The sequence below is a fragment of the Mirounga leonina genome, unplaced genomic scaffold (genome assembly GCF_011800145.1).
Source record: "Mirounga leonina isolate KUSES-001 unplaced genomic scaffold, KU_Mleo_1.0 Mir_53, whole genome shotgun sequence".
NCBI lineage: Eukaryota > Metazoa > Chordata > Mammalia > Carnivora > Phocidae > Mirounga > Mirounga leonina.
In genome coordinates this window covers 47,347,797-47,373,817 of record NW_023270807.1, presented here as the reverse complement: position 1 = coordinate 47,373,817, position 26,021 = coordinate 47,347,797, and the positions used below count along the sequence as shown (strand labels likewise).

Sequence of the window (26,021 nt, the reverse complement as noted above, 5' to 3'; positions counted from 1 at the left end):
GATATTCCTGAGGGCGGGAGGTGATTAAGGGATTGAATAATGGCCACAGTAAATTTTATCTTTGCTTTTTAGGATTGGGAGGAGAATGCGAGTCGAGCTCTATCTCTGCGGAAACATCTCGATTTAGTCAGTCAGATGATCATTCGTTGGCGTAAACTGGAACTGAAGTAAGTGTTAATCTGTCACTTCCCTTCCCCTCCCAAATTTATGCTATAGGATCATTTGATAGTTTGTTTCTGCAGAGTTTATGTGGTAAGACTGAGAATGTGCTTTTCAGTTATTAATCACAGAATTAAAAGCAGGGCATTAAAATGACCTCTGTAGAGAGCAGACAACAGCATACCTTCCCAAGGCAGCAAACCAGATGTCTTCTCCATTTCCACTTGGGAGGAGAGCATAGTGAACGTTTAGCTTCTGCTTCAGTGGTTTCAGATCTTTCAAATGGGTTTCTTTAAATGCCTGCTTGGCCTCTTCTCTCACATTTCAGCTGCTGGTCTATGAGTTTGGATAATACCATGAAGCGCCATACTGAGAAATCCACCAAGCACTGGTTCTCCATCTACCAGATGCTTGAGAAGCACATGCAGGAACAAACAGAGGAGCAGGAAGGTAACACTGTCCATAAATTCCCTGCGTAGTTAGAAGTTGCAGGCTAATTGTAGAGTGCTGCAGAGTGTGGGGTTTACCTCTTCCCATGTCCCCTGGCACTGCTGCTTTTACATGGGGGTGTGTCGTTAGACTTGATGGTATTTCTCAGAGTTTTAAGTGACTTTTCCAGATTCTAGAAAGCTAGTCATAAGGTTTCCTTATTCTGTGTATCCAAGAGACTAGTCAAAATGAAGATTTCTCTTCTTAGGTACTAGTTGACATGCTTGAGTTAAAAGTGTTTTCATTTCATGCTTAAAACAAAACCTTGTAATTCAGTTTTATAATTTGCTGTGAGTGCATTTAACACATATCCTGAGTGCAGCTGTTTTTATATCAGCTTGGAATTTACCTGTGGTCCTTGCTTCAAAGTTTCACTTCATGGTCTCTACTTGCCTTCCATCCCTCAATGTATCCCATAATAGATTACATGCATGTTATAAATATGGATGGTTGCAGGTACATATGTTTTCTTCTTTGAATCTCTAAAGATGACAAACAGATGACCCTTATGTTGCTGGTGAGCACGTTACAAGCATTTATTGAAGGATCATCACTGGGAGAATTCCACGTACGACTTCAGATGTTACTGGTTTTCCATTGTCATGTCTTGTTGATGCCTCAAGTTGAAGGAAAGGGTAAGGAGGGAGGGGTGTGTGTGTGTGTGTGTATTTTTTTTTTTAATACTTTTACACTGCATTGTTTAAATGGGTTAGGCTTTGAATTCTCCATAAGATAGGTATCTTGTTGCATACCAGGTCTTTCTTTCTTATTTATTTATTTATTTAGAAAGATTTTATTTATTTGAGAGAGAGTGAGAGTGTGCGGGGCGGGGTGGGGGGCAGAGACAGAATTGACTCCACACTGAGTACGGGGTGTCATGTGGGGCTCGATCCCACAACCAATGAGATCATGACCTGAGCTGAAACCGAGAGTCAGACCACTTAATTAACTGAGCCACCCAGGCACCCCTGCACACCAGATTTTAAATGAGACACTTTTAATCATCTTTTACTTTGAAGTGATACACATTAGATACAGAGAACAACATTAAAGTACAAACTGGTTATAAATGAAGCCCTGACTAGTGGATTCTGCCTGAGGTAAATTGCCAAATGCAGATCTTGGAAATCAGTGTGTTAAGGCTGTATATCTTTCTGTCTAGACAGTGTTAGATGTCCTGCTAAGCTTTTGTTTGGTCCAGGCCATAATTAGATCCTTTGTTCTAGTGAGAGCTCTACTCCGTATCAAGTAACTGCACATAAAATGCTGTCAATTACTGTCCCTGACCACACCTATTTGAATGAAATGAAACTAGGACTATAGGTTGTATGTGAAGGAGCAGTCAGGGTGAGCTTCTTAATAGGCCATCTTTTACAACAGGCTCAGTTTTTGCTTACTTTACAATAAGATTCCGAGAAAGGGTTTGAAATTGTGTTTAGTGGAACATCTGAGTACACCGTCTTTAAGGACAAAAGTGCAACAAAATTCAGTCCAAGCTGAAATGAAAAAATGGGGTTGTGTTGACAGCCTGCCAGCATCTCTGGGAACTGCTAGACATAGGCTCCCTGATGAGCTGTTACATAATCTGCCTGTGAAATGTTGTGCTGTAATCTCAGGGTCTTAAAATAATGAGGAAGGAGCATCACTAAAATGTGGAGCCCACAGGTGCCGCAAGTGTGGTGTTTTTGTTTTCTTTTCATTTCTTCCAGATTCACTTTGCAGTGTTCTGTGGAATCTGTACCATTATTACAAGCAATTCTTGGACCGGGTCCAAACCAAAATTGTGGAACTTCGTTCCCCCCTTGAAAAAGAACTTAAAGTAAGATGAGCAACTGTCATGACCACTCTTGGGAGAACAAAATCAGCAAATTCTTTTTAGTTCTGTTCTTTTGTCCATTTAACTATGAGGCAGGGGGCTCTTGGGGAATGGAGGAGAGCATTGCAACTGCCAAGTAGGTTGGCTAGATTTACATTTTGTGGAATTGCCTCCATTACTGACCTGTCCAAGTGTGTGAGGGGTTAGTGGAGTGGCCCCTTTCAAAGGCTCCTCAAGGGGATTGCCACATAGGTCTGTTAGTGCTCCCTCCCCTGCTCTTGCCCAGGCTGATTTTCCACCTGAGGGGGGTGCCATTTAGTGTTGAGTGTCATCAAGATGCCTTGGGGGAAAGGAGGGCCCTGTCTTTTGATAACTCTCAGTGGTTGTGGAACCAGCAAATGGAATACATATCAGGTGACCTGTTGATTGTGGCAGCACTCTTTTTTCATTGCTTTGTGACAAATATGTGGTTCCTTTTTTAAACTCGTTTTACTTATTTACTGGTACATAGTCCGGTATTTGGGATGGAGTGGGCTCTGGTCTTTAGCAAACAGATGATTTAGAAGGAAACAGAATGACACCAGCTTTATAAAGCCATTCCTTGATCTTCATGTATCTTACAGGAATTTGTTAAAATATCCAAGTGGAATGATGTCAGCTTCTGGTCCATTAAACAATCTGTGGAAAAGACACACAGGTAATTCGTTTTTTAAAAAATTGGGGGTGACAGGGATAACTTCGTGCTCAGTTGGTTAAGTGTCCAACTCTTGATCTCAGGGTCATGAGTTCAAGCCCTGCATTGGTTCAAGGTCATGAGTTCAAGCCCTACTTAAAAAATTGGGGGTGACCAAAGCTCAGAACTTTTGTATGGTAGGTAGCAAGACTACATTGTTAATGTGGCCTTAGAGTTGCCTTGAACTTACTATGAAGCATTAGATTGTTTTGGTGTGGCTTTTCAGCAGCACCCTTACCACCCAAAGCAAAGTCTACATACAGAAGGAATTGGTGTGCTTTGAGACAAGGCAGGCTAAGCACTATAGAAGGGTTGAGTCTTCTGTCACCTACTAGCTGTTTTACCTTGAGCGAAGTGATCCCACCATTCCTGGCTTCAGTTTTTTCTTCTAGAAAAGGGAGATGACAATACCTGCCCTACTTTTCCTTAAAAACAAACAGGATGGTTATGAGTATCTAAGGAGTCCAAGTATACAGAAGTACAGGTTATTAAGTTATGTGTGTATGCATTATGCCATTTTTACATTCCCTCATCTGTCATTCTGTGGGGCCAGGACCCTCTTTAAATTCATGAAGAAATTTGAAGCTGTCCTGAGTGAACCTTGCCGGTCATCCTTGGTGGAGAGTGACAAGGAGGAACAGCCTGATTTTTTGTCACAGCCAGCAGCCACTAGTGAGGCATCCCCCATTCAGAGTCTGAACAAGGCACTGAGGGAGACCCTGTTGGCCCAGCCGGCAGCTGCACAGGTACACCTTGGGAGATAATGTTTGCTTATTCCTGGGCCAGTCAGGGGAGATCTGTGCTTTCTCTGTAAGGAGTGTCCCTAGAACTAGGCAAGGGAATGCCTTTGAAATCTTACTCTTTGGACAAATACAGTATTTGTATGTCTGCCTGATACTGCTGCATAATAAGGCAAAAAGCATCGGTCCTGTTGCTGAAAGATAAATGTCACCTATGGGAAGTAAGCATTGTGCTTACCTGTGAAGATTGCCATCTACCTGTGACAGAAGACTCAAAGCATCAGTTGAGGAATACGCCACTGAAGCTGCCTTTGGGCTACCCCATGATGAAGCTGCTGCACAGGGAACAAATGTGTGCAGTGATGTGTTGATTGTGGTGGTTGCTGATGACTGTGCTATTATTTCTCTCATCATGGTCAATTTCAAGCACCAACAGTTAAGAGTTGGCTTGCAAAATTCCAGAAAATATAACAGTCATGGAGACCTTGGGTGAGCAGGTCTGTTACAGGATGTGTGTTCCCACATCATATCCTTAGATGTAAGGAGCTCTGGGATCATCAGGGAGCTACCCATGCTAGCCACAGGGAAGAATCCCTGAATCTCCTAAGTTGTCATCAATAGCAAATCTAAGTTTTTGATCAGTGTGACAGAAAACAGTGAGCTGATGAATATAATCAAAAGAAAATAAACTTGGCACCCATATCTTATTTGTGCTCTGTCTCACAGGCTGTGATTCCAGAACAGTGTCAGGGTGCTCCTTTCCCCTCGGAAGGAGAGTTGCTGCGTCGCTTGCCGAAGCTCATGAGACGAATGAGGAAGATGTGCCTGACACTCATGAAGCAAAGCCGCCTGCCTCACCTAGTGGAGGGCCTCGATCACTTCACAGGTGGGTGCCAGCAGCCGGGGCAGAGGGTTGGGTTTGCTCTCTGTTTTCCCCAGTGCCCCAAGAGGGTGGGAATTGGTTACGTCCGCCCTTTTTTGATCTCTTGAATAGTGTTGAGCAGTTAAGTGAATAAACAAATGGGCTAAAAACTAACAGAGCCCAGATGCATGAGCCAGCTGAGACCACACAAGCTGTCTTAATTTTCATCTTGTCTTCCTCTCATGTAAACTAATGCTTTGTTATGCCATTTTCTACAATAACCTTGTCTATGTCAGCTCTTGTTGGTTGGAGAGATGGATTTCCCAGAATCCGTAAACTATCCCTACCTCTCAACATGTCTCCCTTGCGTTAAAGGAGAAATTTCATCCACAGTTTTCTTCTTGCTGTCTTCACTGTGGAGAGACCTAGCAGTTTCATCTCCCTGGCTGTCCTAGCACAGGGAAGCTGAGAGCCAAGATTTGCTCTGTAGTATAATAGCAATGGCTGGGGAAGGAATTCCAGAACTTCATAGATCGAGGTCTTGGCAGCCTTTACTACTGTCCCCACCCCTCTTCACCCCCAGTGAGTGTGGTATCAGAGTGAGACTGGTCCTTCTTCAGTGAGGCTACAGTCTGATCTCAGGGAGCTCTTTATTTTTAGAACTTGTTAGAATAATAGCGTAATAATATCCATTCTCAAGATGACCTTGCCCGCCTGAGCCTGATGATCAGGGTAAACAGAAGGTTCCATGTGCATCTTCCGGAAAAGGTACCCACTCTGATGCAAAGAATTCTCTAACCTCCTGCAGTGTCCGTATAATGGTATGCAGTACACTTGCTCTCTTCTGGAAGGCTAGACTGCCTGTGTTAGTTTGCTAGGGCTCCCTTAACAAGTATCACATATTGGGTGGCTTAAACAAGAGAAATTAATTTTCACACAGTTCTGAGGTTAAACATACAAAATCCAAGTATCCACAGGTTTGGTTTCTTCTGAGGCCTCTCTCCTTGGCTGGTAGATGTCTGTTTTCCTTCTGTGTCTTTACATGGTCTCTCGTGTCCTACTCTTCATTAAGGACATCAGTCAGCTTGGATTAGGGCCCACCCACATGGCATCATCTTACTTTAATTACCTCTTTAAAGGCCTTGTCTCCAAAACAGTCACATTCTGAGGCACTGGGGGTTAGGACTACTGTAACATGAATTTTGGGGGACACAGCCCATAACACTGCCAATGGCAGGCAGGCAGCAGCCTCATGTTACAGGTACCCGTGAGTCCTGAGCAAAGCAGTGTGGTGCTGGAGAAAGAACTTAGGTTTCAGAGTTGTTTTGGCCAGGGGTCATGTCCTGTCTTCTAGTCCACTCTTTAGCTGAATAGACTTTAGAAAGTGACTAGATCTTTTTGCGCCTCTCCAAGCAGCTAGAAATCTGCTCTTCTGGAGTTGTACAGAGTATGGGAACATCTACCAACTAGGTACAGGATAGGACCTCAGTATATATCATATTTATGGGAAATTTATCTCAGATGATTTAAATTCTTACACATAGTGCTCAACAAGTGCTTTTTGCATCATCGATTATAAACCCCTAAATTAAAAAAAAAAGAATAACTACTTTTATTTGGGTTGTTTGTTGTTGAGAGAGATGAAATCCATGAGTTTTTATTTTCTATTTCCATGAATCTTGATTCCTTTAATTTAGAATTTACAGAACGCTAGGGACTATACTAGTTATCAGAGCCTTAGAGATGACTGTCACCTAGTTCTTGTTTCCCACAAAGTTCTGGGTCTTGAGTATCAGGTTTTTTTTGTTTTTGTTTTGTTTTCTAAAGATTTAATTTATTTATTTGACAGAGACACAGCGAGAGAGGGAACACAAGCAGGGGGAGTGGGAAAGGGAGAAACAGGCCTCCCGCTGAGCGGGGAGCCCGATGCGGGGCTTGATCCCAGGACCCTGGGATCATGACCTGAGCCGAAGGCAGACGCTCAATGACTGAGCCACCCAGGCGCCCCTTGAGTATCAGTTCTAACACATGAATAAGCCCTTTAGATTTCAGTAGTGCCTCGTTTTCTCCTCAGGTGAAGTAATTTCCTGTGTGAGCGAGCTGCAGAGCTTAAAGCTGGAGCCCTCAGCCGAGAAGGAGAAGCAGCGGTCAGCAGCCAAGCACATCCTCCTGCGGAAGCAGCGAGCATTAGCAGACCTCTTTCAGCACCTTGCAAAAGCTGGTAAAGTTCTCACTTGAAACCTGATACAGAATGATGACCAGCTATTAGGGAGGAAAACACCGTGAGTGATTCGGGGGAAATTTCTAGAGACAGTTGAGATGGTGGGGAACAGAAGGTCGTAGGCCAGGTTTTGAAATGCCATTCTGAGAGTTTGGTCACGTATGAAATTCCTCTCATGAACCATCTGTGATTCCCAAATATTTTCATAGTTTTGTAATGAGGTTTCTCAGAAACCGTGCTTTATTTTCATCACCTTATGTTGTACAGCACCCACCCTTTCAACATATCTTAGTAAGCAACATTTCTCAAACTCTAGTGCGTGTACAAATGACTCGGGCAATCCCATTGAGTGCAGTAGTTCTGTTTCAGTAGGTGCAGGGCAGGGCCTCACAGCCTGCTTTCTAACAAGCTCCTGGTGCTGTTCCAAGGACTTTATTTTGAGTAGCAGTGGCGTGGGATGGGGGGTAGGGCATGGCACATTCATTCTCTTCTGAGTTTCTTAAACACATGCTGTTTATTTCCTAGGTTTGTCATATCGCAAAGGTCTTGCCTGGGCCCGTTCAAAAAACCCTCAAGAGATGCTTCATCTTCACCCATTAGATATCCGGAGTGCATTGTCTATAGTCAGCAACATTCAGGAGGCTGATTCTAGGTTTGTTTTTTAAATCATAAATACAACAAGTAGTTTAAGTCTCCATGTCCTTATTTGCCAAAATGGGGATAGAATCCCTCTCTCCTAGCGTTGCTGAACAGATAACATTTGGAAAAGTGCCTGGCTTGAGATCTGGCATGTGGTGAGCATTCAGTAAGAGATAATTTTTTTGCTTTTCCTTTTCCTCTCTTTCTTGCTTTCTTTTTTCTATATTTCTTTCTTTGCTTCTTTCCCTCTTTCCTTTTTTCCTTCCTTCCTTCTTTCTTTCCTCCCTCCCTTCCTCCCTTCCTTCACATAAGCTCCACACCCAACATGGGGCTTGAACTCACAACCCTGAGATCAAGAGTTGCATGCTCTACCAACTGAGCCAGCCAGCACCCCCCACCTTTTTTTCCCTTTTTAAGATTTTATTTATTTAGGGCGGGGAGGAGAGCAGAGAGGGAGAGTGAGAGGGTGAAGCACACTCCTTGCTGAGCAGAGAGTCCGATGGGGGACTCGATCCCAGGACCCTGAGATCATGACCTGAGCCGAAGGTAGATGCTTAAACGACTGAGCCACCCAGGCGTGCTTTTTTCTTTTTTAAAGTATCTTTTCCTCTCCTCCTTGTATTCACCTCTCCCATTATTTTTTTGGTCCTTTGATTTTTTTCTTTCTTTCTTTCTTCCTTTCTTCCTTTCTTTCTCTTTATTTTTTTTTTTAAGATTTTATTTATTTGAGAGAGAGTGTGTGTGTGAGAGATCATGAGCAGGGGGGAAGGGTAGAGGGAGAAGCAGACTCCCCACTGAGCAGGGAGCCCCATGCGGGACTCCATTGCAGGACCCTGAGATCATTACCTGAGCCGAAGGCAGACGCTTAAACAACTGAGCCATCCAGGCGCCCTTTTTTCTTTTTTAAGTATCTTTTCCTTTACTCTTTGTCTTCACCTCTCCTGTTATTTTTTTGGTCCTGTGATTTTCTTTTTCTTTTTTTCTTTTTTTTTTTTTAAGATTTTATTTATTTGAGAGAGTGTGTTAGAGATCACGAGCACGGGGGAAGGGTAGAGGGAGAAGCAGACTCCCCACTGAGCAGGGAGCCCCATGCGGGACTCCATCCCAGGACCCTGGGATCATGACCTGAGCTGAAGGCAGACACTTAACCGACTGAGTTACCCAGGCACCCTCTGGTCCTCTGATTTTACTGAGGTCTCCTCACTTGATTTGAATTCATAGGTGAAAATCTGGGAGAGAATGACCACATTTGTAGCTGTTTCCTATACAAAAATTCTTTATAATTTATTCTAATATATTCTTGAGTTTGAGAACCTATAAACTTTGAGACAGAGCTATTTCTATGTTCATAACTATGACAGAGGTGGTTGTAAATGATGGTTGGCATGAGCTAGGTATGCATACATTTGTATTTTGTTTGCTCAGTGGTCCTCTCAGTGCTTTAAATTTTAATTCAACATAACATTGTAAAAAGTAGAAATTTTTTTTAAGCTTTATTTATTTAAGTAATCTCTATACCTAATGTGGAGCTCAGACTCACAACCTTGAGATCAAGAGTTGCATGCTCTTCTGAGCCAGGCCGGCACCCCAAAAGTAGAAATTTTACTTAAATATTCTGGATTTCAGTTTTTCAGGAAGATTTGGCCAAGTGGGTTTACTTTCCCATGCAGTTAAAAGTTAAACTGTAGCTCCCTCCTTTTGACAAGGACACATGCTGTCCAGATCATTGTGGTCTTCAACAATCCGTTTTGCTTCTTCCACATTGAGGTCAGCTGTCATTGGCCTGTATCATTTTGTGCTTGGCTGTCCTTAATCATTTATATTATCTGCCTGTAGGCATCAGGATTTATGACCCTTAGCTTACACTCCTAAGATAGTTATGAAGTTTTCATTAAGGAAACTATATTGTCATCATAATTTATTTCCCCACTGTACTTGAAATGCTAAGTATATAATACATCCTTTGTATAAAGGACTGATGAGTGCCTGACTGAATGAGACCTCACAGAAATAAATCTATTCACACTCTTGACTTTCGGTTGTGACTAAATAATACCAATCTCTGAGTCTTCAGGATCTGGGGTAGGAAATAGTGGTTTTAATTAAGTTAATCATGTTGAATTTTTTTTCCAGGTTGCTTACAGAAATCTCATCATCATGGGATGGATGCCAGAAATATTTCTTCCGCTCTCTCGCACGGCATGCCAGGCTTAGTGCAGCCTTAGCAGCACCTGCCAAGGTGGGTGATAGAACCTCTGATTGCAGGGGCCCAGGAAAGCTCCCGTTTTGTTCCTCCAGGGCACCATTCTCAGGTCTTCTCAAGTGATCGGAGCCCATTACTGAAAGTGACTGAGCTTTTTGCAGAATATCATTAAACTTATAATATAAGTCAGTGTAATTTTGTGTTGAATCAGAGAGCATTTTGTCATAAATTCTCTTAACTTACATTTGCCAACAAGACCAAATGCATAAGAAAAGTTATGTAAGAAAAGCCTCAAGTAGAGAATGCCGTCTTCAGGTCTTTTTCCCTTTGTGAATTGGGAAAGACCACTAATGTTGATGCTAAACCTAGTCCCTGTTCATGGAACATCAATGATCTGTGGAAGCATAATTTGAGAAGCCCTGCTCAAAAAGATGAATGTGCTGCTTTTAGACTGCAGTATACACCCACAGTTTATCTAAGCAAGGGTGCTTTCCCCAGAGAGTATGGGATGGACGGGCTTTCTCGTGACACCAGCATGGGTGGTAGTGTTTGCCAGCAACAGCCTTGGCATGCTTCCTTCTTCCCCTGCCAGGAGGTGGGCATGAGCAACGTTGAGCGGTGCAAAGGCTTCTCGGCGCATTTGATGAAGATGCTTATCCGACAGCGGCGCTCCCTGACCACACTGACTGAGCAGTGGATCCTCCTCAGGTATCCGCTAACTAGTTAGTTGGGTTTGTGGCATGAATTAGGAAGAATCATGTGAGTCAGCTTTCAATTGTGAAATGCAGTTTGAGGCCCAAAGATGCAGATGGAATTTCTCTTGGCTCTGCCCCTTGCTTGTGGTGATAGGCTTCTGCCCTGTGGTTCTGGCAACACCTGTTGGGAGAATGGGCCCTGGGGGATGAGTCCAGGGCCGAATTAGAGAAAGTTGCCATGGCTGAAGTACACCTGGATCTAGATAGAGGGGGCGTTTGTGCGTGAAAGGATTGTGTTTATGGTATTGGAGCATCCGTCTCTGGGCACAGATCATATTTGAGATATTCGTTAGGCTTTTTGGATCACAGAGTTGCAATTTGCTGAGTGTCATACCTGGATGCTTCTCAGTGGAAATAAATATTTAAAAGATGAGGGCAGTTAGGAAAGCTGTCGTCCATTTGTTGAATGGATTGTTGACCAAAAGACTGTAATCACTTTGGCTACAGCTGTTTTCTGCTCTACTCATAAGGACTTATCTAACAAAGTATACTACAGTTAAAGATGTTTCTTTTTTTTTTTTTTTATAATGGTTGAAATCACTGCAGTGGTGTGACCATGTTGGGTATAAAAAAGCTGTAAGGGGGTAGGTGATAAGCAGTGAGTTTTGACACTTGTGAAAGATTGAAGACACTTCTTTCAGTCTTTAGAAAGATGTGTTTAAGTATTTTATTTTTTTTTAATATTTATTTATTTGATAGAGACACAGCGAGAGAGGGAACACAAGCAGGGGGAGTGGGAGAGGGAGAAGCAGGCTTCCTGCCGAGCAAGGAGCCCGATGTGGGACTCGATCCCAGGACCCTGGGATCATGACCTGAGCTGAAGGCAGACGTTTAACAACTGAGCCCCCCAGGCCCCCTAGATGTGTTTAAGTATTTTAAAAGGCATTTTAACAGACTTATCTGGGGGATCCTCTCTTTGATTATGTGGAAAAGCCCCTTCAGAAATAAATGAAGTTACGGTTTTAAAAAACATGGTGACACAGTTTAAGGTGCCATGTGTTTCCCCCATGGATTTCTCGTCACAGGAACCTCCTTGGCTGTGTGCAGGAGATTCATGGCAGGCTGACTGGCCCACTGGTCTACCCCGTGGCCTTCCCCCCTCAGGATGGTGTGCAGCAGTGGACAGAAAGGCTGCAGCACCTGGCCATGCAGAGCCAGATCCTGCTTGAGCAGCTCTCCTGGTTCCTCCATTGCTGCCCCAGTGCAGGGCCAACTCCCGGCCAAGGTGAGACCCAGGCACAGGGTCAGCCTTCTGCCCCTTACCCAGAGGGACCAGAACTCACCAAGGGACTGCTTTCCGGAGCAGTACAGGACCTCATCTCATCAGAACTGAGTTACCCATCCCCAGTACCTCGAAATCAGCTGCCCTCTGGTTGCCGGATGCGGAAACAGGACCAGCTTTGGCAACAGTCAACTGCAAGATTAACAGAGATGCTGAAAACCATTAAAACAGTGAAAGCTGATGTTGACAAAATCAGGCAGCAGTCTTGTGAGACTCTCTTTCATTCTTGGTGAGTGTGTTTATGTCTGTACTGTTCTTCTGTGTGTTCGGGGGCTTGCTCAGAGTTTAGTAATGGGATAAAGTGATGAAAGGGATTTTGCTTCAGTTCTCTGTTTTTCCGTGGACCTTCATAGTGCTTTGTGGCATATGTCTAGCTGTAAGTCTTAAGATACAGTGAATTTTCCCCTGCTTATATTTTAGTGGTTGGAGGGAGGGTGTAGCCCCTTCCTCTCAACATTGTGGCATTTCTGTTGTTGCAGGAAGGATTTTGAAGTTTGCTCTTCTGGGCTGAGTTGCCTGTCCCAGATGTCAGTTCATTTGCAAGGCCTGGAGTCCTTATTCCTTATTCCAGGGATTGAGGTTGAGCAAACAGACCGACAAATGGCATTAGTTGAGAGCCTGGAATATTTAAGAGGAGAAATCAATAAAGCCACAGATGACTTTACTACCTGGAAGACACATCTGCTTGCTTTAGGCAGCCAAGGAGGTAAGGACTGTCATCGACAAGGGAGTCAAAGCCCAGGGTAGGAGTGAGGTCCTGTAGATTTAAGTCTAGACTATCCTAAAGACACCCTGTGTTTTGTTCCATACGTATATTTGCCCAGGGTTCTAAGGTGGGCAGGTGTGGTTGGAACCCACAGCTCCTAACTCTTGATGCCTCATTTTTTTGAGTACCTTGCCTCTGAATTCATCATGTCACTTTGTGTAGGGAGGCAGCACAGGCTCACTTGCTGTTAGTGACCGTTCTCTCTTAGACTGAAAGCTGAGGGCTGATGTTTGGACTGAGTTGGTGTTTATACACACCATCTTAACTAGATTCATATTTTTGGCATTCTTCCAGCAAAGCTTTCAATAAAAGGTGATAAACTCTTGTAGGTTTATCTAGATGAGGAAAATGTCTCATTCATCTTTGTGTTCAGCAGTTTGACATGGTGGCTCACCCACAGTAGGTGCTTGACAGGTGGCCGTTTGTAAAAAATAACAAATGACGATTGTTAATGATTTCCAGAGGCACTGAAACATATGATTGGAGTTTTTGTTTGTTTCCCACCATGTTACTTACTAGGAAACCAAATGTTGGAGGAAGGGTTTGTGGAAGATTTTTCAGAGCAAGTGGAAACTGCCATCCGGGCCATCCTTTGTGCCATCCAGAACTTAGCAGAGGGAAACAGTAAAAAGACAGAGGAAACCACTGACCAAATGAGACCACAGGAAGAGGATGGTATGTCTGACAGCAGGCAAAAACTGTTTTTATACTTGATTTTATTTTTGTAGCTAAATATTTAAGGACCAGTATTAGGAATGATGACTGGATGAATGGAGACGAAAGGGTTTATTTTGTTATTCATCATGTCTTCTTTTTCTGTGAATGAAAGAGGCAGCAGGCTTTGAGAGACTGCAATTGGGACATCTAACAAAACTCTTAGAGGATGACCTCTGGGCGGACGTGAGCGCTCTCCATGTGCAGAAAATAATTTCTGCTGTCTCTGAGCTGTTGGAGAGACTGAAATCATATGCTGAGGATGGCATAGCAGCGAAGCACACGGTAACCAATGGTTCTTTATAAGCTTCTTGCTATCTAGTATCTAGAGTGGGCCAACCAAAGGCAGAGTAGGTTTTTCACTTTGCTCCATGTGAATGGTCCCAGAGCAGGCCTTTGTGGCAAAAATCACTAAGAATTTGATTTCTTTACGCATGTAAACATCACTGACAAACCCTGAAAAGCTTAGGGCTTGCTAGCTAAGGGTTACAGTTGTAAGATGCACAGATGCAAAAAATGCCAGCAATCCAGAGTATCTATTATCTTGGGATTCTTTCATACCCAACCACATAGTCCTGGGTATTTGATGTTAATGTGGGTGTTGCTGCTGTCAACTAAGGCTCGATGGCCACACCCTGCAAATACCATTCCCTTCACAAGCCAGCAGAGGGGGCAGTTGCTGGGTCCATAATAGTCCAGAGAAGCAACTTCTTTTGTAGGACATTGTAAGTCTGTAGCATTGCTTCCAGTGCCAACTTTGATTCGGAATAGAATTTGTTTATAAACATCTTATTTAAAAACAAAAATAAAAAACCTTGTTAACTAAATGAAACTTAAATGACAGAATTTAAAAGTGTACTTTTTGTGAGGGTTTGTGTGAACAGGGAAGAAATGTCAGAGAGCAGAGGGGTGTGTGTGTGTGTGTGTGTAAGAGAAAATAATACATAAAACTTACATTAGTGGCATTTAGTATATTCACAGTGTTGGGCAACGATTGTTGCTATCCAGTTGCAAAACATCTGTATTACCCCAGAGAAAACTCAGTACCCATTACGTAGTATGAGTAGGCCTTGTGATCTCTCACCTGCAGTTCTTCAGCCAGTCCTGCTGCTTGTTGGTGCGTCTGGTGCCCATGCTCTCCAGGTACTCAGACCTCGTCCTCTTCTTCCTGACCATGTCTTTGGCGACTCACCGTAGCACTGCAAAGCTGCTCTCTGTGCTTGCCCAGGTCTTCACAGAGCTCGCCCAGGAGGTAAGGACTGTTCATGGGAAGCATGCTTGGATAGCCAGTACCAAATACTCCAGACCCATTAGTGCATGGTTCCCAGGCTTTTTTGGGACCTTCACAAATAGCAGGAGGTGATTTGCTCTCCCTGTGGATTTTTCAGGGCTTTGTCCAACACCCTTTTGCTATACCTGTTTCCACTAAGGTCTTGGAACCTGCAGGTCCCCCACTGATGGATTCCCTAGACTCCAGAGGCTGTCCTGAGCCTCAGTCTCCTCATTTGTAAAATGAGATCTGTCTACACTCCTTAGAATTTTTGTGAGAACTACTTTATTTTAGATATATACTTTGTTTTGTTTTGGTCTCCTTAGTATTCTAAGATTTTCTCCAGATCTAAGTACAATACAGGCGAGAGTCACTTGAGGAAGATAGGAATTTACAAACTGAAGATGGCATCTAGCCTTCTTGTAAATAGTCAAGCGTTCGTACTTCTGACTAGAGGATAAATGTTTTATTTGTTGAGTAACAAATAAATGAATTAGTCCAATTTGCTCCCTCTATCCGATGGGCACTGAGCCAGTGTCACATCCCATCAGTCCTTGGAGCCCTGCCACTGTGTGCAAAAGTCAGTGGCAGGACAGTGTATGGTGAGGGTGCCCTGGGGTTTGGATTGGCTGTGTTTGTCCAGTTGTGCTCTTGCTCTTGTCTGACAGGCTCTAGAATGCCTTTGGCCTGTGCTTTGAGGTGGGGTATAGGGGTTCTGATAAAAGCAAAGCGTTAGGAGCCCTTTGGCTGTTCTAGACGTAGCTCCTGTAGTGATGTCCCCTCCTCCTGTATGGTTGTGTTCTGCCTATACCAAAACCTATTTTAAAACAATGTAGCTCAATGGGAAAATCAGGTAGGTTAACCAAAACATATTTTTCAATCAACATCTAAAAATACATGTCTGTTCAAGTTGTATTCATATCCTTTCTGAGTAGTCCTGAGGGAAACTGAAAGTAGGTTACACTCAGTGCTAAGGTAATAGATCGAGGTTGTAATTACAACACCTAATCCACGGAAAGCTCTTTCTGTGTAACTAAGTCACAATCAGTGGCTGGTGTGGGGATCTTAATTCCTTTTTAGTTGGCAGCTGATTTTTTAGCACTTTTTCATCCTAAGATTAACAAATAACTTGATAGCTTGTCTGATAAAATTTCTGATTGAGAACCACTATTTTCTTCTGCTTGTTTTTCTGTTCATTTTTGTCCCACATCCTAGTAGTTGATTTTCCTTTTCAAACTATTTTCCAACACAAAACACTTTTATCTTAACCCTTCACATGTGTTTCTTTGTCTGATCTTGTTCTTGACTCTCGACCCCATGCTGTGCCAGCTGCCTTGGCAGAAAATGCCCGATGTAGCAGGTACACCAAGAGTGACAGTTTGACCTCAAGAGTTGAGGGGGAGGCATTTTTTTTAATATTAAAATTAACATTTTACTTGCACATCACACCAAACTTTCTTCAGTTTTTGAAGTAAAAATGAAATCTCCCGCTGTGGCATCTGCTTCAAGTTGCTCTACCTCCAGGGTTACAAGTCTTCTCTCCCTCCACTCTTTCTTCTCAGGCTTACTAACTTGAGAAGTAAATAAAGAAGGACGAAATCCCTTTGGGATTTAGACATCGAGAGGTTCTACCCTTACTCGGTGACTTGCTCCTAAATACTGTCCCAGCATAATTCATTCTGATTTTTGTCTTGCCAAATGAAATTACTACACACCAGAGGGCCTCTACGAAGTCAAACCTTCCATGTTAAATATGATGTCAAGCTTTGAAACTGCATAGTAACTTATCAGCAAGGAAGAATGTCAAAGGTCTACTGGATGTATTTCCATCAGATTGAAAATACTGAGCTAGAGGAAAGCTAAAACAGTTTTTTTTCCTGTCTTTTGTTGCTTTTGTACCTAATTGTTCACTCTTATTTTTAAGGGATTTTGCCTGCCCAAAGAATTCATGGAAGATTCAGCAGGAGAGGGAGCAACTGAGTTCCATGACTATGAGGGAGGTGGAATTGGGGAAGGCGAGGGCATGAAAGATGTGAGTGACCAGATAGAAAATGAAGAACAGGTATGTTTTCACATGCCTGAAACATGCACACAGTTTACAGAAACTCACTCTCTTTTCCCTTTCTTTTCAATATTAAGTTTTACACGTGAATGTTTTTTACTAGGTTAATGGTTTTCAAACTGTGATCCGTGGAGCCCTAAAAATACTAAAGCTTTAGGGAGTGGGTGTAAATAAAAAGCTAAAAGACCACAGAAAGGAACTTTGCAGCTCAGTTATTAGTTATGGCTATAATTTGAAAGGGAAATTATTAAAAATTTTTTATTTTAAATGGGGGAGATCTGGGCGCCTGGGTGGCTCAGTTGGTTGAGCGACTGCCTTCGGGTCAGGTCATGATCCCAGGGTCCTGGGATCGAGTCCCGCATCGGGCTCCCTGCTCTGCGGGGAGCCTGCTTCTCCCTCTCCCACTCCCCCTGCTTGTGTTCCCTCTCTCGCTGTGTCTCTCTCTATGTCAAATAAATAAATAAATAAATCTTTAAAAAAAATAAAAAAATAAATGGGGGAGATCTTTGCTGATGATTTTTCTAGAGTAATTTTGGTAGTGGCTCATTTAAGGATAACAAAATTTAACTATTTTAAGTAACAAATGCATTAAATAATAATGCCAGTGTTTATTATTAAGAGGTTTTATTGTATGTCTTTAAGACCTGTTGAAAAATTTTAATCTGTATCCTCTTTTGGTTGGAATCAAGCATGTTTTTTTGAAATAGATGCTCTGGGTTAAGATTGTTGTGTTGCTTTTTTAAATTCCTATCTCATTTGGGAGTGATTTTTTTTTTCCCCCATACTATTAAGAGATAATGGAATTTCTTTTTAGCACCTATATTGTAAGTCTAAAGCAGACGATAAATTTTTATTTAAGGTATGGTTATAGCCATTAAAAATAAAGGAGCAAACCAATTCAAACTTCTTCTCATCCTTTGAAGGGAAAACTGGAAAGAGAAACCAAAAGAGTTATGCTAGTGTTGATGTGGTAGAGCTCTGTTTAATACACATACATTTTAAATTTGGCTTTTCTATATTTCTCAAATTTAACTTCGTCAACTGTACTTTTCTCATGGAAAAAAATTAAAGCAAAAAAATTACAAACTTAATAGGAAAGTGCAATCCAAAGCAAAAAACATTAAGGTGGGATAAAAGCCATCAGAACAATTTGGCAGTATCTCATAAATTTTAATTGTGTGTATTCTTTGACTTAAGAATTCCATGTTTTCTGATAGAAATGCTAATAAGGGTCAAAGATAAGTGTATGAAGGAGTGTTTTTTTGTACAAGGATATTCCCTATAGCGTTATTTGTAACGGTGAAAATTGTGAAAGGATCCAAATATTTATCAGGAGGAAATTGTTTAAATTATGATACCATCTATGCAGAACAGTGCTATAAGTTAGAATGAGATAGATTTATATGTATCAACATGGAAATATATCTATGGGACATTTTTAAATTTTATTTATTAATTTCTTTTTAAAGATTTTTTTATTTATTCATTTGAGACACAGAGATAGAGCATGAGCAGGGGAGAGGCAGAGAGAGTGGGAGAAGCAGGCTCCCCACTGAGCCAGGAGTCCAATCTGGGGCTCGATTCCAGGACCCAGGGATCATGATCTGTGCTGAAGGCAGACGCCTAACCATCTGATCCACCCAGGCACCCCCATTTTTTAATTTTAAAAAAGAAAAGCAGGGTGACTGGCTGGCTCAGTCAGTAGGGCATACAACTCTTGATCTCAGGGTCATGAGTTTGATCCCCACATTGGGTGTAGAGATTACTTAAAAAGAAATCTTAAAAAAGAGAAGAAAAGCAAATTGCAAAAACAGTTTGTAAAGCAACGTACCTGATACAGATTGCCGATTGCCTAGGTGTATTCATGGATAAAAAGATGGACCAGAATGTCACCGATACTGATTTCTTTGGGAGTTTTGGAGGATGGTGGTGCTGTGGAAAACTTACTTTCTGTTTTGCTTCGAATTATTTTGATGGGATTTTATTATGCTTGTATTTTTAAAAAGCACTTTTAAAATCCAACCTTAATAAGAGAACAATCATGAATCTTCTGCCCCAGATATCACCTAGAGTATATAGGAATATGTAGTTTAAGGAAAAGTGAACAAAATTACATTCAGTTACTATATATGAGAGACCAAAGTGATAAAAATATTAAAACCGAGGACAATATAAGATTGAATTTTTTTATCCTTCTTATTCTTAAGAACTCATATTCTTTTTTTTAAAGAATGCATTCTTTTCAGTGTCTGAATTTTTTTTTTTTTAACAATTCACATGAAGAAACCATCAACAAAATTCTATATTCTCTAATCCCAATGCAGTAAAACTGGAAATTACAGACATATTAAAGCAAACCAGAAATTATTGTGTGTGGTTATCCCTGTTGGTTCTCCTTTTTTTCTCTCCCCAGAGTTAACTTTTACCATTAATGTTGGCATTTAAATATTTATATTCTATTTAGAGTTGAATAAACATTAGCAAAGTTACGATGTTTATTTTTTCTATGCTACTTTTTGATATAGGCAGAAGATACATTTCATAAAGGTCAAGAAAAGGATAAAGAGGATCCTGACTCAAAATCAGACATTAAGGGCGAGGATAATGCCATTGAGATGTCAGAAGACTTTAATGGGAAAATGCATGATGGGGAACTTGAAGAACAAGGTTTGCGATTATCTGTCACTTCATTCTTGTTTTTAAAAAATATTTTATCTAAAATATATATGTATGTATATATTTTATCTGGGAAATTACATGTTCCCAATAAGGAGCCTATTATAATCTTTTGGAACAAGTTTATTACTCTGCATAACTGCAAATGAAAACATCAGCATATGCATGTTTCATTACTCTCTCCACTGAAGCAGAAGTCTAGAGTCAGTTTTGGAGATTCTTCTGAGTAAACTGAGACATTGACTGGTACTTTGGCTGCCTCATGTGCTAGATGCAGTGACGGAATCCCCTTCAGGGAAGCCTGAAAGAGCAAGGAGAGAGATCTCTAACAGAGCTTGGCACTCAGCTCAAAAGTAAATTGGTCAGGGTAGTTTCTTAAAAACAAAAACATAAAAACAGTAGACATTTGTTACAGATGATTTGGAACAAGAGTGCAGGAGTGAAATAGATAGCCCTTAGGCTTACTACCCAAACCACTTAATAAACTTTAGTTTATTTTTTCCATATAGTGCATATGTGCACTATATGTGTGTGTGTGTATACACACACATAACACATACACATACACACATGCACCATAAATAGTTCCATAGTTTGCTTTTTTTCTTTATCCTTTTTTTAGAAAGTGGGGGTAAGGGGCAGAGAGAGAGGGAGAGAGAGAATCTTAGGCAAGCTGCATGCCCAGTGCAGAACCTGATGCAGGGCCTGATCTCACAAGCCTGAGATCATGACCTCAGCCAAAATCAAGAGTTGGACGCTTAACCGACTGAGCCACTCATGCGCCACTATAGTCTGCTTTTTTCATTTAACATGAACGTTCCCCTCTCATTACAAATTGTTTGAGAATGTGATTTCTTATGGCACATCATCACCTGTCATATGTTTGTTCCGTAATTCGGTTATTGCCCTAAATTTCTTTCCAGAGCTTAATTTGAGATATCCTGTCTTATTGTAAGTGAAGTTCTTGCAGAAATGAAAGTTGACTGTAGAGCAGAAAAGTACACACTTGCCTAAGCAGCATAAGAATATAACCTTTGGCACAGTAGACCTTGAGCAAAAACAATGGCAAGAAAATTTTGATTGAGTTAGACACATGATGTTAGATGTTGGATAAAATAGAAGTGTATAGTATGTTGGAGATGGGGAGAAACCTTGGAAATCATTTGAGTCTTTCATTTCACAGATAAGAAACCAAAACCCAGGGAAGTTGCTGAGTCTCATAATGAATATTCCCCCCAGCATCAGAAGTAGACACCTTGACAGCTATTCCACCACCCTTCTGTTTGTTAATATCCCACATTACAGACTTCTTTTTTCCTTCAAATCGTTTGTAAAACACAGTAGGACTACTTCAGCAGATCTAAAGGCATCTGCCTGTACAGTGTTCTGTAAGCACAAGCAGTAAATCTCAGGTGGGGCACTTGCCAGGTAGTGGGTCCATGCCTCTTCTGCACACATGGACCAGTCAGTTTGGGGATTTGCCTGACTAAGCTCAGTGCCTTCCCTTTCAGAAGAGGATGATGGGAAATCAGATAGTGAGGGCGGAGACCTGGATAAACAAATGGGCGATCTGAATGGTGAGGAAGCTGACAAACTAGATGAGAGGCTTTGGGGTGATGACGACGAAGAGGAGGAAGATGAAGAGGAAGAAGACAGTAAAACTGAAGAAACAGGACCAGGAATGGATGAGGTAATTAAAAGACTCCCCCCATCCTGTAGTCCCCAGGTTGAGAGGAGACATTCTTCCCACCAGCTACCACTCCGTCATTTACTGCTGTTCTTTTCTTTGTTTTTCTTCTTTCTTTCATCCCTCTTTTTTTTTCCTCTTTGATCTATCTTACTTGATTGTATTCAGAACCAGAAGAATGGTCTTATCTGGGCTGTCCCATGTGTTATGGAGGAGGGAAGTTAAGAAGACTCAGTGCAAATGCTTTGATTCTGCTGTTGACGACTGAACTTCTCCAGCTCTCTGCTTAGGAGAAGTTCAGGGCTGAGTGGGACTCCCCAGCAGCATAGTGTGACCCATTCCACTGTTCACACACCTGCTATTACTGTGGCTGTCTGGACCAAGCCAGACTGCTCTTTCCAGGTCATGAAGGACACCCTGTCAGCTGGATATTTCCATGGCATTGGCCCAACAGGCAGAAATTCTACATGCCTAAGAGCTACTTTAGGTAGAATCCACCTATATGAAAGTAGTTTCTTAGATTGAGAGTAATGATTTTGTGGTTTTTTTCTTCCTTTGACATTTAGGAAGATTGTGGACTTGTTGCCAAAGATGACAACTTGGATGCTGGGAAGTCAAATAGAAATAAAGGCCAAGATAAGAAGGAAGAAAAGGAAGAAGCAGAAGTTGCTGATGATGGACCGGGCCAGGACAAAATTAATGAACAAATAGATGAGGTGATGAGGATTTGAAACCCATCCACCCCTGATTCCAGGCCAGGGCTGTCACACCACACAGCTCCTGGGGAGTCTCACGACATTTTTTTTTTTTCCTATTCATCAATTGTTTTCCCATTGCCTCATAAAAGAACATGTAACAAAGTCTCTTAACAGGACATAAAATATCTAATACTTGGTTACTAATGAGGTGGTCTTCATGCTGTTTGGGCTCATGCTGGAGTTTGGAAGCTCAATTCTGTTATTCTTTTCCATATATCTCCTCATAAACTTTAGTTTCCTTTTTGAAATTAAGTAACACAGTACCTCTTATCGGTGGAGAACCTGCATAGAAAGTGAAGTTTGAAATTCCAGCATGAAAATTCTGGAAGCATTAGTAAAATTCTAAAGTGTGGGGGAAATTTTAGAGAAGAGACTTTGTATTCTTTTAGCATTACTGCTTAGAGCTAATTATATGCAGATGCTACTTTTTAAAAAAGTTTTATTTTTTCCTGTTCTCTCCATTGTCCAAAGAGGGAATATGATGAGAATGAGGTAGACCCTTACCATGGCAATCAGGAGAAGCTGCCAGAACCTGAGGCCTTGGACCTTCCAGACGACTTGAACCTAGACAGTGAAGACAAGAATGGTAGTGAGGACACAGACCATGAAGAAGGAGGTGTGTCTTTCAAAACCTAAAGAGACCAGTTGGAATTCACTGAAAATGAACAGTAACCAATTTCTTAATGCCATATCATGGCCAGGTCATAAATCATGTCTGGTCAGCTCAATTCCAGTTTGAGAAAATTGTTTGCTTTGTCTCTGTAGTGTTTCTCACCTGAGTTAGACTTAAAGCGTAAGCTAAGTAGAATTAAAGTAAACCAGCACATTTTTGTCATTAATGTCCTCTCCTGTCCTGTGTTTTAGCAGTACGGTACCTGGGTGGTGCTTCATCCCACAGAGCTTCATTTCCCCACTACCATCTTGATGTCCCATGTCATGGGTTGATGTAAACACTGAAGTCTGGGAATATGTAGGCCTCTTGTGGAGCCTAGTTTCAGCTCTCTTAGAGAAATGATTGTTTCAGTTATTGATTGCTATGCTTATGTTATGTATTTAGTTTGAAATATGAAGTCATTGTTATGGGGAATGAAATTGAATAATCAAGAGAAATCACATGGCACTTGACAGTAATCTGCCTGTCACCCACTGTTCAGTTTGAGTGACTTCCCTAGGGAGAGCTGTCTGGTATTGGAAGCATTGTAGAGAAAATGCCCCTATAATAGAAGGTCCCCAGTCATGGTGGGTAATCACAGAGAAAGATAGGAGCTAGCCTCACTCTGCTTCATAATGAATCGGTTACATAGATAAGCTATTAAACTTTTTTAAACACCATATTGGACAAAATTAGCAAGTTATGAAAGAGGTACCATTTATATAAAAATTTAATATTATATATTATTAATAGGTACATCAAATGTAGGAAAACATAGGAATAAAACACAACAACTTTAGGTTATGGTGACCTCTGAGGAAATAGGAAGGGCAGAGGCATCCAGAATCCATATAGTTGTACCCAGAACCACTTATTTCTTAAAAACAAGTAACTGAAGTTTCATATAAATATGACAAAATATTTATATCTGTTAAATCTAGGAGGTAAGTATATGGCTCTTACAATTTTAAAATGCAGTTATCATGCTTTAAATTTAATTTAGTAATTTAAATTTGTGAACTTGCTATTTAACCAGAAATCATTTGGTTGAAGATTTGATAGAGGCTTTCCTCATGCTAAGAACAAGTCTTCACTCTCTGAATCTCTAGCTTACTTTTTTTGTTGTTTTCATTTTCCTATAGCTTTATTAAGAAAGCTAAAAGAAAATCTCCCAACGTCTATGAAGGCCAGACTTCTTATATTAAATTCTAGCTAAATTTTGGGGTGCCTGGGTGGCTTAGTCGGTTAAGCTTGTGTTCCCTCTCTTGCTGTGTCTCTCTCTGTCAAATAAATAAATAAAATCTTAAAAAAAATTTTTTTTTTTTATTTAGGAGAGTGAGAGAACACGAGAGGGGGGAGGGTTAGAGGGAGAGGGAGAAGTAGACTCCCCACTGAGCAGGGAGCCCAATGTGAGGCTTGATCGTGGGGCTCGATCCTGGGACTCCGGGATCATGACCTGAGCCATAGGCAGACGCTTAAATGATTGAGCCACTCAGGCACCCCTAGGAATGTTCTTTTAATAAATAAAACTTTTCCAAATAGGATTATTTCCATTGAATGTATGTTGTATTTTCTGTGTATGATAAAGAAGGATGTCTGTCAATTATTCCGAAGGATAATATCCTTTCCTATCTTTGGTTTCCTATTGTTGTGTTGGCTTTTAGGATTTTTTTAGTGGATTACTTAGAATTTTTTTAGTGAAATGCACCATCCAGACAATTGTATGTAACAGATACATACAATTTAGAGCAGGGGTAAGCAAACTTTTTCTGTAAAGGGTCAGTTAATATAATTTATAGGCCATAAACTGCAACAAGGGTTGCAAAAACTCCATTCTGTTTTTGTAGTAATATGAAAGCAGCCATAGGCAATACAGAATGGGTGGGCTAAACACAAAGGTAAGCAAATAGATGTGTCTATATTCCAGTAAAACTTTATTTACAGAGGCACATCAGCCAGATTTGGCCCTGGGGGCCATAGTTTGCCAATTCTTGGTTCGAGAGCAATCATAAAATTTGTGTAACTCGATCCCATGTTAAATCATGTTGAATTCTTTGTTTTTTGTTGTATCTATCTAGAAGAAAATCCTTTGGAAATTAAAGAAAAGCCAATGGATACTGAAGAAGCAGATCCTGAAGCTGAGGAAATAAAGGAAGAGATCGAGGCTGACCACAGTGAAGGTCAGGGTCAACATGAGCCTGAGGAAGGCCCCAGTGAAGAGGAGAAGAGAGAGGGGGAGGAAGAGATGGACACAGGAGCTGATGACCAAGACAAAGATACTGCTGAACATTCTGAAGAAAACTCCGAGGATGAGCGGCAGTCTCTGGAGGACAAGGACAAGGAAGCCAGTGAGGACAGTGCAGAGAATGGTGTTCCTGTTGACCAAGGTCTCCAGCCCCAGGTGCTGTGGAGTGTCTGGCTTGTCTCAAGTTAAAAGTAATAGGAGAGATTACTTTATTCCTAGCAGAATCTTTTAGGATACTTCTCTATCACCAGGTGGTGTTGCTGAGCAGCATTAAGTTTCTGTTTAAGACCCTTTCTGCCTGATACCCTCCATGCATGCTGAGGAGTAGGGCACCTGCTTGTTGCAGGAACCCCCCCACCCCCCCACCCCCATCCACCCCGCTGCCTCATATTCTTCCCCCAGAGCATGTCAATGTGGTATCTGCTTACCCTGCAGAAGCAAGAAGAAGAAGAAGACGGGGAGAACTCTGACACAGGGGAGCAGGTGCCAGAGGCCACGGAGAGGAAAGAGCACGACTCCTGTGGGCAGACCGGGTTGGAGAGCGTGCAGAGCGCACAGGCTGTGGAGCTGGCTGGAGCCGCACCTGAGAAGGAGCAGGGAAAGGAGGTGATAGGCCCTCATTGCCTCTGCCGGCTGCCTCTAGGAGGGTCTCTTTTCCCTGGGTGAAATCACCATCTATTTAGCAGTAGTTGGTATATGTGTGATGTTGTTCTGTTGACATCTAAAGAGATCATCTTCCATCCTTTGAGAAAGTGATTGGATACCTACTTTTATGTGCATCTCAGAACAGACCCTAGAATATTGGCTACACGCTGGACTTAAATATTCTGCTTAAAGAGAAAGAGCTGTTAGACTGGTAGTTCTTCATGGCAGAATCAGGTTCATGTTATTTTTTAGAAAGCTCCCAAGTAAAGATAGGTTGAATTTAGACTTTAGAGCCAGTACTGTGCTTCTAATAGTAGTTCCCTTTTCCTTGCTGTCCACCAGGCTCTAAAGGGATTTTTTTGTTTGTTTGTTTTAAGAGAGGGAGAGAGAATGAGCACATGAACGTAGGGGGAGGGGCTGAGGGAGAGAGAAAATCTTGAACAGGCTCCAGCTCCCAGCACAGAACCCAACCCAGGACACAATCTCACAACCCTGAAATCATGACCTGAGCCAAAATGAAGAGTTGATGCTTAAATGACTGAGCCACTCAGGCGCCCCTCTAAAAGTTTTAATTTAAAAAGCAAAGCACTTTGTTCCTTGAGCCAGAGTGATATGTTCTGTTTATGACCACAGTTCAGGCCACTGGC

The 26,021-nt window shown here is 41.7% G+C and overlaps 1 protein-coding gene across 2 annotated transcripts in view; it reads left to right on the top strand.

Annotated features, from left to right (window-relative positions):
* Nucleotides 1-26,021, top strand: part of MDN1 (midasin AAA ATPase 1) — a 160,134-nt gene that overhangs the window by 120,217 nt on the left and 13,896 nt on the right. Inside the window, exons 68-90 of one of the 2 annotated variants that reach the window (XM_034991407.1) lie at nucleotides 73-167; nucleotides 488-609; nucleotides 1,137-1,283; nucleotides 2,358-2,467; nucleotides 3,088-3,161; nucleotides 3,751-3,943; nucleotides 4,664-4,823; nucleotides 6,874-7,020; nucleotides 7,546-7,672; nucleotides 9,793-9,898; nucleotides 10,455-10,570; nucleotides 11,643-12,128; nucleotides 12,379-12,605; nucleotides 13,185-13,340; nucleotides 13,495-13,664; nucleotides 14,470-14,631; nucleotides 16,574-16,711; nucleotides 19,237-19,378; nucleotides 20,899-21,077; nucleotides 21,641-21,790; nucleotides 22,304-22,448; nucleotides 24,563-24,885; nucleotides 25,165-25,335. In XM_034991407.1, coding sequence (XP_034847298.1) covers nucleotides 73-167; nucleotides 488-609; nucleotides 1,137-1,283; nucleotides 2,358-2,467; nucleotides 3,088-3,161; nucleotides 3,751-3,943; nucleotides 4,664-4,823; nucleotides 6,874-7,020; nucleotides 7,546-7,672; nucleotides 9,793-9,898; nucleotides 10,455-10,570; nucleotides 11,643-12,128; nucleotides 12,379-12,605; nucleotides 13,185-13,340; nucleotides 13,495-13,664; nucleotides 14,470-14,631; nucleotides 16,574-16,711; nucleotides 19,237-19,378; nucleotides 20,899-21,077; nucleotides 21,641-21,790; nucleotides 22,304-22,448; nucleotides 24,563-24,885; nucleotides 25,165-25,335 — 3,846 coding nt within the window. The remainder of the gene's footprint in view (nucleotides 1-72; nucleotides 168-487; nucleotides 610-1,136; nucleotides 1,284-2,357; nucleotides 2,468-3,087; nucleotides 3,162-3,750; nucleotides 3,944-4,663; nucleotides 4,824-6,873; nucleotides 7,021-7,545; nucleotides 7,673-9,792; nucleotides 9,899-10,454; nucleotides 10,571-11,642; nucleotides 12,129-12,378; nucleotides 12,606-13,184; nucleotides 13,341-13,494; nucleotides 13,665-14,469; nucleotides 14,632-16,573; nucleotides 16,712-19,236; nucleotides 19,379-20,898; nucleotides 21,078-21,640; nucleotides 21,791-22,303; nucleotides 22,449-24,562; nucleotides 24,886-25,164; nucleotides 25,336-26,021) is intronic. The other variant, XM_034991408.1, reaches the window with a different exon arrangement.